The sequence below is a fragment of the Candoia aspera genome, chromosome 1 (assembly GCF_035149785.1).
Source record: "Candoia aspera isolate rCanAsp1 chromosome 1, rCanAsp1.hap2, whole genome shotgun sequence".
NCBI classification, from domain to species: Eukaryota; Metazoa; Chordata; class Lepidosauria; order Squamata; family Boidae; genus Candoia; species Candoia aspera.
In genome coordinates, this window is record NC_086153.1 from 335,469,771 (window position 1) to 335,483,193 (window position 13,423).

Sequence of the window (13,423 nt, forward strand, 5' to 3'; positions counted from 1 at the left end):
TATGAGAAACTGCAATTAATTCAAATACAACTGCTTAACTGCTCATTAGGGCTGGATATTTTTGGAGTCTGCTTATTGTGCTGCCTTTGAAGACCTTTTCTCTGAGATTCAGAATAACTGTCTCCAAATACACCTGCCCACAAAGATCTTTGTTAGAAATCCTCCTCTTCATGCTCACCTGCTTAGATTTGTTACTAAAGAAACTGAGTAGGACTTTCCATTTGCCAAAAACACTCGTGAGACAAGCTCACCAAGCCCCCACTTCGATGTCCTTCACTTTTTATTAAAAATAGATTAATTAAAAGTATGTCAGCTGCTATAGGAAGGGTAGAAATGTATAACGTAAGTAAAATACCTAGAATGCTTTGCATATTTCCTGTCCCTGTGTCTCCCAGATCTGTTTGTGAAGTCCAGTGGGAAGCCGAATTTTTCACTCTGCAAGACAGCAACAACAAACTGGTGGCTGCCTTGCGTGAAGCGAATGCCAATGTGGAGCAATGGAAGCAGCAGCTGGCGGCCTATCAGGAGGAGACCGAAGCACTGCGCCAGCGGGTGAGTGGAGGTCCAAGAGAGGGCCAAGGCTCTTATCAGGCTGTTGGGGCCCAGGATGGTGAAGCTTCACTGTAGTCTTGCTACATAGCTTAGGGTCCAAAACAAATTAAAGCCTTGAGCCAACAGGGCAGGAATAGGCAACTTGTAAATTCAACCCACCTTTGGGGGGAAAAACAAACAAAAGTACTTCTCCACTCCTTCAATCATAGCACCAAAGCTAGGCGGGAAATTGTTGAGAATTGACAGTTCAGTTTCGTAAGATTTTCAGGTGGAAAAGACAATCGCTCTGGATATGCAGGCCCTAGAACATACTTAACCCATTAAAAAGGAAATTCTCCAATAACCCTCAAAACCAAAATAAGAATGGAAAAGATCTGCCCACTCTGTATCACGTCCTGCCACTGTAGCCCTGGGCTCCTGACAAAAAATTAAGGGCTGCCCTTTGCCATGAAAACATTACCCGTCCCCATCATACAGTTTCAGGACAGGGTATCCCAAATGCTTGGTAGCAATCAGTTCCTGCAACTTTTAAAATAGGAAGAGAAATAATTCCATTATACACTCAAGGTTCACCTCTAGTGGTGGGATAGGGAAGTAGGGAATCCTCACCCCACCCCACAGGGCCTACCACCCTGGGCAGTGGACCCCTCTCTCCCACCATGTTCCTTGGGTGCCTATAGAGGTTTGCTGAAAACCTGATTGCTGCCAGAGAGACCAGTTAACCCACTCCGAGCATTGCAATCCCAAATGTCACTTCTGGGCATTTGAAAAGCTTCCACCAGTGATGAAACTTTTCTTTAGGGTAATAGAAAGTGGAACCAAGAACAGGAGTAAGAGGAGGAGATACAGAGAGAGAAATTGTTGGGTTCCTGGTACTCTTTGAGATTGCTTCTCTTCCTGCAGACATTTCATTCTGGGCTGGGTAGCATCGCCAGTGCATGGGGGTGTGGAGTTTGCTGGCTGATCAAATATGGTAGTTTGTCTTTCCAGCCTTGATTGGGGTGTTGTTTCATCCTAAATTGCTTTGGGGATGGGGTTTCCATTGTTCTTGTTTATCTGGAGTTGGTTCCTGCTCATCCAAATGTTGGCTAACCAGTGCGTGATGTCCATGGATGCGTTCTCTCAATTTTCTGTTTGTCCCACAGTAGTTTTCCCGGCCCTTGCGTTGCATATTGTAAATGACTCTTGTTTTGTCTTCTTTGGCTGTCGGGTCTTTGGGTTTGCATAGGATGCTTTGGTTAGATTTTGTTAGTTGTTCGGCTGCCATGATGCCTACGGGTTATAGTAATCTGTTGAGAAAATGCATCTGTGAACCTCAATGGGCAGTCAGAAGACCTAATGAGAACTCTAATTTCAAAACACATGGACAGGATAAAAGAAACGCTTTAATTTCAAAACACATGGACAGGTTCAGCCACAAATTCAGTTGGAAACTGTAGACGTCTCAGACAAAGCCAGGTCCAAAAACACAAGGGAATTCCTAGAGGTGCGGCACTCTGACCAATCAGCGCTTACCTGGCACATTGAGGTAAGCGCTGTCTACAAGCCATTCAAGAAAGGAAGCAACCAAAAGTCAAGGAAGGAGAAAAGCAGACCTAAACACGCCCTTCCTCATCACACGCTCATTAGCCAATACCCAAACAAGCGGGAACCAAATCCAGATAAACCGGAACGATCAAAGAAGAAAGAAGATCCCATCCCAAAAGCAACCAAGGAAGAACTGATACCACAAACTAGGCTGATGGGACAATTGGCCACATATAAATAGCTGGCAAAATCCACTCCTGGTAATGGAATATCTGCAGGAAGAGAAGGAAGCCCAAAGAACATAAAAAACCCCAACAATTGAACCCTGGGTTGCCATTATGGCAAAGGGAGAAATGTAAGAGAGTAAAAATTAGATGAATGTGAAAGCAGATGCTGTGTGAGGCAGAAAGCAAAAATGGAATATTCTCCCCCACCCCCATTTCTATTCACCTCTGATTATTAGGCCAAAAACATTTCCCATCCTTACATACTTTTTTAAAGATTTTTTGTAATCCTTCGTTTATTATTTTTATAAATCACTCAAGGCAGCCAGCATAACTAATACGCCTTCCTCCTCCTAGTTTCCCCACAGCAACAACCCTGTGAGGTGGGTTGGGCTGAAAGACAGTGACTGGCCCAAGGTCACCCAGCCGGCTTTCATGCCTGAGGCGGGACTAGAACTCACAGTCTCCTGGTTTCTAGCCTGGTGCCTTAACCACTAGACCAAATTTTCCACACAAGAATAACTCCATGGGATATTTTTGGGCTGAAAGATGGCACATGGTCCTTCAGGGAGACTGTTACTCAGTGGAGGAACTTTTGTTTCACCTGCAGAAGATCCCTGGTTCAGTGCCTGGCATCTCCAGATCACTACCTTAGGTATGAGAACTGAAGAAATCCCATTTCAGCTAGATGGACAAGTAGTGTAATTCAACATTAAGCAACTTTCGCTTCCATTGATTAAGCATATGGCTGGAATGCAGTAGCAATGATTTATAGATAGACTCAACAGATGGCCTCACTTGAGGACATCTCAGCATTTTGAAATTGTTGTACCCGATGCAGAGAAGTATCAAAATTTACCACCCCAGCAAAGGTTAATTGGAGAGAACCCAGTCCAGTTCAGTAACTTGGGCAGGGATGCTTCAGACTGTCTCCTCCTAGGGCAAGTAATTCTTATCTTTGCACCAGGTGTGATGGGTCACACCTCATGCACAGTTGTGGCAGAATTGGCCCTTCCTCAACAGCAGCTGATTGTTCAGAGGCGAAGCTACAGTAGTGATTTGTGCTGAGATGCTCCCCTTTGGGTAGGTCCTCCTTGAATATGTTAATTACCTAATTAGTTTGCTTTTCACACATTCGCAGTTGGCCCCTCTGCACACCCCAGAGTACAGACATCCCAGAGTGTTTGGCATTAAAAGATTCAGTGCATTATTCCTGAAAATAATATTAGCTTCTCACAGAAACCAGCATGTGAGATGGAGACCTATGTGCAATTTTTCTCCTGTTTCCAAAGACTGCTGTGCATGCTCACTCATCTTCTTGCAGCTTCTACACGTTATGAAACCCCCCCACCTCCTGGCTGCTGAATTTAGCTTGCATCCAAGATCAGTAGGTTAGACGGGCCCCATCCTGGGGAAGAGACATATTGCCTTTTGTCCTGACATAGAAGGTCACTTTCTTTAATGAAAAGCATCAACCCAGCATCTGTTTTCATATCTTAAAATTTTGTGTATAATGGATCTGGATATTAGATATGAATTCTCATTCTTCCAGTAACTTGCCCATCCAGGTATTCTCTACCCCAACTAGCAGTGGCCTTCTACATGATAGGTATTTCCACATTCTGCTAAAATAACATTTTTTTTTGGCCTAGAAGCTGGAGATGCTGAACATCGAACTTTAGTATGCAAAGCAGATGCCTTACCTTAAGTGAATGCCCTTCTTTCAGTGGTTATGAAGTGCTGGATTTGGTACATAAGAGCAATTCTGTGAATGAATAGAGAGGTTCCTGGCTTTAAGAAAACCTGATAAAGTGTATTTTGCATTTGTGTGTGTGTGCGTGTGTGTTGGAGACTGAGAAGAAATAGCAGTGATTGCACTTGAAAGAAATGAAAGGGTACAGAAAAAGCGAAGCGTGCATCAGAGGAGTAGGCTAAATTTCAGGCAGAAATAATTGTGTATTTCCCAATAATCTTCCCATCTGAATTGTTGGATGCATCATTCCTGTTCAAACTGTTTTTTTTAATGGTGCAGAATACAGGAGGGACCACCTGGTCTGCTACTTTTCATCTCTGTTCTGCTGCTGTCATGTACACAGAAGGGTTAAAACTAATAACTAAGGGCTATTCCCTTTGGGACAGTCCATGCTAATTAGCCACAATATTGTCCCTGTAGCTCTGGAAAGTTTGTGCCCTTTGATAGATACAGGCAGAGATACATAAATTACATATTATGTACTTCATTGCATTTCATGCATTTCTCTCTCCCTGTTTTTGCCTTTTGTCTTGTTTTTGCCATTCAACTGTTTGTTGATGTTTAATAAATAAGCATCAAGCTATATTTTGCGAGCGGTACTGCATGTATGCTTACTCTGGTCTGGATACAGGGATTGACTGGGAGTGTGCCAGGTGCAAACTAAGCTAGAATTTATTCACAGTGATTTTCCAACATGAATTAGATTACATTTGAAACAGGCTCTATGGATTTGATTGGGCTTAAGAGGCTTTGCAATTCAGGGAAGAGAACTGTGTCTCACTGGTTTGACAAAGAGCCTATCGGTCACTTTGCTAACTTTCTTTTAAGAGATGTAAAGCTCCAGAAATTTCACACCCCTCCTGTGCAGAACAAACATTCTAATAACTCAAACATGGAAGGGTGGGTGGGTTGCCACAGTAGAACAAAACAAGCAAATAAAGATTAGGAAGATTGAGGCCCATCCCTCTACCTATCTCCCTTAAGGAGAGTATGCAGCATGAATGAGGGTATTACCACTTAGCATCTAGGTCTTCAACAACCTCATGCTGGTTGTGGGTAGAGGATGATTCAGTTTCTGGTCCTTTTGTCATAAAGAGAGTTCCCAGTCCATCCCATATCTTTTTCAGACTCAAAGCAGGTTTATGGTCTTGCTTCTTTTGTAGCCCGTCACTTTTCAACAATGGGAAGGAAATTGTTGACACCATTCTAAGTAATTCCATCCATTCTCCATGCTTCTTCTCCCCAATCTCCCATAGGTGGCAGAGCTGGAGGCCCAGAGAGGCCACAATTCCTCAAGTGATGTCAAGAAAGAGACCTGTCCAGCTCTGGAAGAGTTGGAACAGTTGGTGAAGGCCAAAGATGAGGTCAGTAGCTGCATCCCTGGTCTCTGAACTGCCACTCTAGACCAGAGCTTATAAATTCAAAAGTCCGCAATTAAAAACAAGAAGTTGGCGGCCTTAAATAAGTCTGTTGGTGGCCTTAAATAAGTCATTCTCCGTATCTCATTCTGCAAGATTAGATTAGTAATGCTCTATTTGCAGGTTGAAAGAATTACTATACTCAAGCTGCATTTGCCAGTCTGCTTCCAGGTTCAATTCAAGGTGTTGGTAATAACCCATAAAGCCATACATGTCATGGGGTTGGTTATTTGTGGGACCGCCTCTGTACATCTATCCATCCCATCAGGTCTGGCAGAAAGGGCATGTTACGGGTCCTGTCGATTAACAAGTGTCATCTGATGGGACCCAGGAGGAGAGCCTTTTCTGCTGCAGCACCCGCCCATGGGAACATCATCCCCCCTGGAGGTTAGATTGGTCCCAAGCCTGCTTGCCTTCTGAAAGGCTCTGAAGACATGTTTGTGTCAACAGGCCTGGGGATCCAGCCATGGTTTAGAGTCTGCTAGAGGCTTATACTGATTGGTCCATGGCTTGCATTTGCCCGCTTTTTATGTTTTCCAGTTTTAATTTTGGTTTTAATTAGGTTTTTTTTAATTTGGTTTTCAGGATTATTGTGGTTTTACTATTTTCTTGTATTTTGTTTATTGGTTGTGTTATTTGGTTGTTTTTAACTACGTGAAACACCCAGAGTCACAAATATGAGATGGGCGGCTCTCCAAATTGAATTAAACAAACAAACAAACAAACAAATAGCTACAATGAACCAGCCACATTTTAGCCTAGAGCACACACCCAGGTCACATAATGTGTTTATTGATCAGAGTGTTCAAATCCAGAATTTTGGGTTGAGTCAGTTATAGTAAAGCTACCTGTTCTTCAGGTGCAGGGGCTCATGGAATACTGGGCATTTCCTGGAGAAACTGGGCAGAGCTTCTGCATTACCCTAATTGTGATTTTGATTTAGTGTGACTGTGGTGCCAGAACTACCGGCAAGGAGATTTGACTGGGTTAGCGGATGACTGGGTTAAATGTGTTGTGGGAATGGTACTTTAGGGGTCACTGATGCTAGCTTGCTTTTCTGTCCATGACTGCAGTAATTAGAATTTGCATGTAATATTCAAGGTGATTATTCTGGGTGCACATTGGCATGCACATAGCATCTGTCGGCACACCTTTTCCTGGAATTGTGCAGCAGGGATGGGTAGCCTGAGGTGTGCCTGAGGTGTCTGAGAGCAGGTGTGAACCTCTGCCTATCAATACTGTTGATACAGTATTCCTTTTTTTTAAAACACCCTCCCCCCCATTTTGCCCTTGTACTTTGGCTTTAATGGCTGCAAAAATGGAGCAGAGGATGGAAGGCGCTTGCAACCTGATTAACTGTCTGAGCTGCCTGCCCCTGATTTAGATAAAGCTTAATTGAATGATTTTATGCCCGAATTGCACTAAGACCAGAGATATGGTACTATTACAAGGAAGGTACAGCCATAGAATTCCATGAATGAACGCCCATCTTGAAAGGGGGAAGGAAATTCCCAAAGATGGGAACACCAAATGACAGTTGTGCCTCTAGGACCCTATTGCCAGGAGCTATACGTTGTGCGTCCACAAATACAAATGGAGCCAATGTAACAGAGGTTCTCAGCAGACAGCAAGCAGAACAAGTGGCATAGCTAGTAATAACATTACTGCTGCAATTTTAACGAGTTTGAATCCCCTTTTGCTATTCACAGACAGAGCTTGACAACCCCTCGCCACCAGCTAGTTCATTGCTTACAGTGCCTTTAGCGAACACAGGTGGGCAAGAGACTCAGCCAGGGAAGGAGATGCTCCGGGGAAACACACAAGGAATAAGTAACACTCCATTCACGTACAATGAAAGCAGTTGCCTCTGATGGAGATACAGGGTTGAAAAGCAGGAAGAGAAGAGAATATGATCCCACTCACTTTTTGCATGCCAGGACCACCAAGATAAATAATCTCTTAAACAAACAAACAAAAAATAGAGCTTTTGAAGACTTAAATCCATATTGCACACACCTCTACAAATTCCCCAGCCATTTGTTGTTTATTCGTTTAGTCGCTTCCGACTCTTCGTGACTTCATGGACCAGCCCACGCCAGAGCTTCCTGTCGGTCGTCAACACCCCCAGCTCCCCCAGGGACGAGTCCGTCACCTCTAGAATATCATCCATCCATCTTGCCCTTGGTCGGCCCCTCTTCCTTTTGCCTTCCACTCTCCCTAGCATCAGCATCTTCTCCAGGGTGTCCTGTCTTCTCATTATGTGGCCAAAGTATTTCAGTTTTGCCTTTAATATCATTCCCTCAAGTGAGCAGTCTGGCTTTATTTCCTGGAGGATGGACTGGTTGGATCTTGCAGTCCAAGGCACTCTCAGAATTTTCCTCCAACACCACAGTTCAAAAGCATCGATCTTCCTTCGCTCAGCCTTCCTTATGGTCCAGCCCCAGCCATTAGAATTGGGCAAAATGGTGGTATTCATCCAGGATTCTTAACCTGGTTAACCATTACCCTAGTCCTTACTGTTAGACCTAGCAGCACTTAGTCATGCTAATTGGGTCAAAAACAACTATTTTGGGGAAACACTTCTACCTAGCTGCAATCAAATGACTCTGAGCAGCTGGATTATGATTACGTTGCATCACAGCAGAATCAACTCTTAGTGTCAACTTTTAGTGGCCACAAAGATTTTTTTCCTAGGATAATCTGACTTCCGGCTGGTCCATCAGGTCTTCCAGCAGTGTGTACACCACTGCTGTAATCTAGTCCGTCCATCTCGCTGCCGGTCATTCTATTTTTCTCTTTTCTTCTACCTTTCCCAGCATTGTGGACTTCTCTAAAGAGCTATGTCTTCACATAATCTGTCCAAAATATGATAATTTGAGCCTGGTCATCTGTGCCTTGAGTGAACACTGTGGATTGATTTGTTCAGTGATCCATTGGTTTGCTTTCTTGGCTGCCCCTGCGATCCTTAGGAGTCTTCTCCAAATCAAAGTTCAAAAGCATCAATACTCTTCCCATCCTGCTTCTTCAAAGTCCAGCTTTCACTTCTGTAGGTTGAAGACCATTGCCTGCATGATTCTGATTTTTGTAGGTATAGACACGCGGGGCATCTGAATGCTTTTGCCAAGGCCTTCATTGCTACAGTACTAAGTGCTTATTCTGCAGCGCATTTCTTGACTGCTGGTTCCGTTTCTGTTTACACTCAATCCTAAAAGGCAGAAACTATCCACCGCTTCATTATCAATGTTAAGGCTGGCTGCCGTACCTACAGTGTTGTCATTAGTTTGATCATCTTTATATTAGGTCTTAGTCCCATTTTTTCACTGTGCTCCTTGACTTTTATTTTTAGAGCTTGCAAATCATTTACATTTTGAGCTATCGGAGTTATGTCATTAATACCACACATGTTATTAAGGCTTCTTCCTCCAGTTTCAAAACCTCACTCCTCTTCTAATCCAGCCTCCCTCCATATATATCCAGCATATAGGTTGAATAAATAAGGGAAGAGTGTACAGGCTTGTCTCATTCCTTCGCCAACCTGGAAGCAGTCTGTTTCGCTATGTTCCTCCTGATTGGAAGACGGTAAAATCATGGAGCTGGAATAAGCCGTTCAGCACTCCAACTCTTGCTCAGTGCAGGCATTCATTTATTTGTTATGGATGTAAGAAGTTTATCTACCACCTGAAATCAGCTGGACTCTAGGCAGCTTACAAAGCTTCCAAATTTATTTATTTTATTTTATTTATTTTTATCTCGCCTTTATTATTTTTAAAAATAACCCAAGGCGGCAAACATGCCTAATACTCCCTCCTCCTCCTATTTTCCCCACAACAACAACCTTGTGAGGTGGGTTGGGCTGAGAGAGAGGGACTGGCCCAAGGTCACCCAGCTGGCTTTCATGCCTGAGGTGGGACTAGAACTGTCCTACCACGCCTGATTGGCTCTTGGGCTGAGAGGGAGGGACTGGCCCAAGGTCACCCAGCCGGCTTTCATGCCAAAGGCGGGACTAGAACTCTCCTACCATGCCTGATTGGCTCTTGGGCTGAGAGGGAGGGACTGGCCCAAGGTCACCCAGCTGGCTTTCGTGCCTAAGGTGGGACTAGAACTCACAGACTCCTGGTTTCTAGCCCAGCACCTTCACCACTAGGCCAAACTGGTTCTCTTAAAGCAACCCTGAAGCGGGGCTATCTACCCTCCATTTGTACAGTACACATCCAAGTAGAGGAGCCCATCACTTCTCTGGATAGTTGATTCCACTGTCAAGCTACTCTCATACTATTACATGCTCTGCACTCAACATGAGAGACAACAGGACTTGACGTCCTTCTATGTAACATCCTTTCAGATATTTGAAGTGTGCCACCGTTTGTTCTTTTCAAGGCTAAACATATCCACTTCTATTAATGTCTCTTCATAGGAGTTAATTTCTAGTCCTTTGACCAACTTTGTTGCCCTACTCTGAATTTTTTCTGCCATCTCTTATCCCTTTTTAAATTTTATTTATTAAAGTTATTTGTTTGCCACCTGTATGCCAGATTCTAAGCAATCTTGGCAATATTAACACATTACACCACCATATAATGCCATATAAGAAATATGCCTGTCACTGTCCCTAATTAAAAGCCTTTCTCCCTGAATGCTCTACAAAAGAGGCCCTTTTAGCCTTTAGCATATGGAAAAGGGTAGCAGCTAACACGAGCTTGAGGCCAACTGTCCCTATGAAGGTTATCCTCCTGGTTCCAACCACCCTGGTTTTTTGAAGGGTGGGTACCCACACCATTCTTCCCCGGTTAGACTATTTAGAGCAGATGGGTTCTACCTGAAGATGTTCCTGACGGTAAGAGGGGCCTAAAACATAAGGGATTTGTAGCTAGCCACTAGCATTTGGAACTGGGCCTGGAAGCCTGCCATCATCCAGTGCAGCTTTTGAGAAATAAGTGTTATGCTGCTGAATGGGCTAGTGCTGGTCATCAGATAGGCAGCTGCATTCTGGGTTAGCTGGAGCTTCTGAGTTCTCTTCAAGAGCACCCACACGTAAAGCAGATTACAAGTAGTCTAACCCAAAGTTGACAAAAGTGTGAGTCACTGGCTTCAGCACCTCTCAGTTAAATGCGGGATGCAGTTGGTGGACCAACCAAAGCTGGCTGAAGACTTTTCTGGCCGTGGCCTCTACCTGCTGTTCTAGCAGGAGCTATGAGTTCAGGAAAACTTCAAGTTGCAGACTTACTCCTTCAGGGAGAGTGGAAACCCACTGAGTTGGAATTTCCTTGGATCCAGGTGGTTTCTGAATAAACAGCCATTCCATCTTGCTAGGATTTAATTTGAGTCAGCTTCTTCCCATCCAGTCTGTTCCAGTCTCCAGCTATACCAGGTGAGGACCTTCACTGCATCTGCTCAGCTTGGGGTGGAGATATACAGTCAAGGCATCATTAGTGTACTGATGTTACCTAATCCCAAACTAATGGGGGTCCTCTCCCAGCAGTTTCAGGTAAACGTTAAATAATACTGGGGAGAGAAGGTGAGCCTGTAGAGCAGGGTTTCTCAACCTTGGCAACTTTGCTGGCTGGGGAATTCTGGGAGTTGAAGTCCGCACAGCTTAGAGTTGCCAAGGTTGAGGAACCCTGCTGTAGAGAGTAAGGGAGGTGACCTTGACAGGAATATGCAAGAATCATTACTTTGGCAAGGATGGCTGAAACATTCTTTTAAGTCCTGATAAACAAGTTAAAATTCAGAAGCTACTCAGGCAGACCCTTCCCTGATCCACTGGAATATAAGAAGGAGGGGAGGCATAGCACAATCAGATTTGCGAGATTCTGTTATTATAGCAAATCTCAATAAAGTATAGTTCTGGTCTTCCTGTGGACTTGATTTCCTGGTCTGGTTTACCTAGTGAGGCTGACAGAGCCTTGGGCATTCCACATTGGAGCCCCAAGGACTTGACCTCTCCTTCCCCAGGTAACCCTGCCTGGAATTACCTGCTCAGGTAGAAGAGGCAAAACAGTGCCTCTGGTCTCCAGCCTTCACAGATAGCCCCAAGAGGTTGATGGTACCGAATGCCCCTGACAGTTCTAACAGGTCAGGGAGGAACATACACTCCCGTCCAAGTCCTACCACAGGTCATCTGCAAGAGCGACCAATGCAGTTTCTATCCCACGCCTAGGGAATCTTCCCTTAATGTTCTCTACGGGATGGCCAGGTTCATTCATTTGAATTTTTGAGCAGGTTCAGATATTTTTAAGTGCAGCTCCTCTTCCCAGTCTATGGCATCTGTTTCTTTTGAACAAAAGCAGCAGAAACTTACTTTACAATGCCCCAAACACTTTGGGGTTAAAACTGCACTTCTCTTTTCCCTGTCCTGAGTGAATTAGAAGGTTTGCACCACATTCTGGACCTTAACCTGAGCCCATTAAGTGTATTATGTGAATCTTCTATCGAGGAGGATTTTTTTTCTACCTTCCCCTCTGTCTGCAGGCTCAGTACCTGATCACCAGTGCCAACAGCAGACGTGACTGGGAGATCAAAAAGAGTTCCATTTTGTCTGAAAGTTTAATCTGCCCTGTTTCCAAAAATAAATTGTGGAAGTTAGTTATATTTTTCATACCAGATATTGTTTTAAAAAAAAGCCTTAACATAGCTTCTCCATTTTCTTTCCTGATATTCTTCCCGCCTACTCATGATTCAGGAGCTTCAGCAACTGAAAAGCCAAAAAGGGCTGCAGCAGCAGCCGGATGATGAATATGAGGAGACACGCCAAAAGGTGCAGGTAACCGATAACGGAGGGTGAGAAAGGTCATGGGAAAAGCCCAGGGGAGAACGTGGCCAAATACCCATGAAACTTAGAATGTGGTGGTCCCTTTGCCACCAAAGCACCATGGGTTGTGAACAATTCTGTGGTGGTTTCTTTCTTGGGAAACTTCCCCCAGTCCTACTATAGCAGAAATCCTTTTAGACAGGAGATGCCCGGGGGGAGGTCTGCCTAGCAAGCCCAGGTCCCTCTTCTAAGAGTAGGGGAACAAGCCGATGGCCATCTGGGACTCCCTTCTCCTCCTCCTCTCCTCAGGACCTGGAGAGACGGAACACAGACCTGGAGCAGCGCCTGCACTTGGCTGAGCGGTCGCTCTCTGAGACCCTCTCTGAACGGGAGAAGATGTACCAGGAGGTGGCCAAGGTGGCAGAGATCATGGACATGAAGATCTTTGAGCTGAGCGAGCTCAGACAGGACTTGGCTAAACTTGTGGAGAGCAGCTAAACCTGGAAATAAAGGAAGAGCCAGCCCTCCTTTAACACCGGCTTGGCGGGAGTGGGCTAACCGTACGGATGTGAAGTGAAGGCCGGTTGACTTACACAATGGTTGCATCCTTCCTCCTCTGTGGATGTTCTTTGGAGAAGCAAGCCCAGAGGGGGTCGTGCCTGGAGAGAACCTCCAAGCCAATTTCTCCAGCCTTATTTTCCTTTCAGATGCTTCCATTTCTATAAGCCACGGTGTGTTTTTTGCCTAGCCTGAGGCAGTACATTGGGTTTTTCCACCCCAGTAGTTTTTGATAGAGAACTCTTAACTCTTCCCCTCAGCCATCCCAAGGAACCGGTGGCCAAGTCAAAATTCCCCTCCTGTTCCTATAACCCTTGTGTTGTATCTCTTAGCAAGACTGCTTTTTATAGATCCCTAAAAACTTAGGTGTGCAGTCAAGCACTCATAGATAACCCTGAATCCATTTTGGGAAGAAATCGTGAGAAGGGACGACTTTGTTTTCTCTTCTTCTTTTATTGTATGGGGTTTTTTTGTGGGGGGGGCTGTTTGTTTGTTTGTTTTTTCTCAAAATAAGCAGTGAATTTTTCTTAGCAAATCTGCAAACTATGATATTCAGCTCAAAAAACTGGAAAAAAGAAAGGCAAGAGGGGAAGGGTGTGAATGCCACAGAGAAAGGCTATCCCTAGGAGTGGGGGACAGGCAA

General features: G+C 44.5%; 1 protein-coding gene across 2 annotated transcripts in view; it reads left to right on the forward strand.

The window, feature by feature from the left end:
- HOMER3 (homer scaffold protein 3) overlaps positions 1 to 13,169 on the forward strand; it is a 30,861-nt gene extending 17,692 nt beyond the window's left edge. For both annotated transcript variants that reach the window (XM_063290845.1, XM_063290846.1), the window contains 4 exons: positions 396 to 552; positions 5,313 to 5,420; positions 12,154 to 12,234; positions 12,532 to 13,169. In XM_063290845.1, the coding sequence (XP_063146915.1) occupies positions 396 to 552; positions 5,313 to 5,420; positions 12,154 to 12,234; positions 12,532 to 12,720 (535 nt within the window). In that variant the 3' untranslated portion in view covers positions 12,721 to 13,169. The remainder of the gene's footprint in view (positions 1 to 395; positions 553 to 5,312; positions 5,421 to 12,153; positions 12,235 to 12,531) is intronic.
- Positions 13,170 to 13,423: the final 254 nt, after the last annotated feature.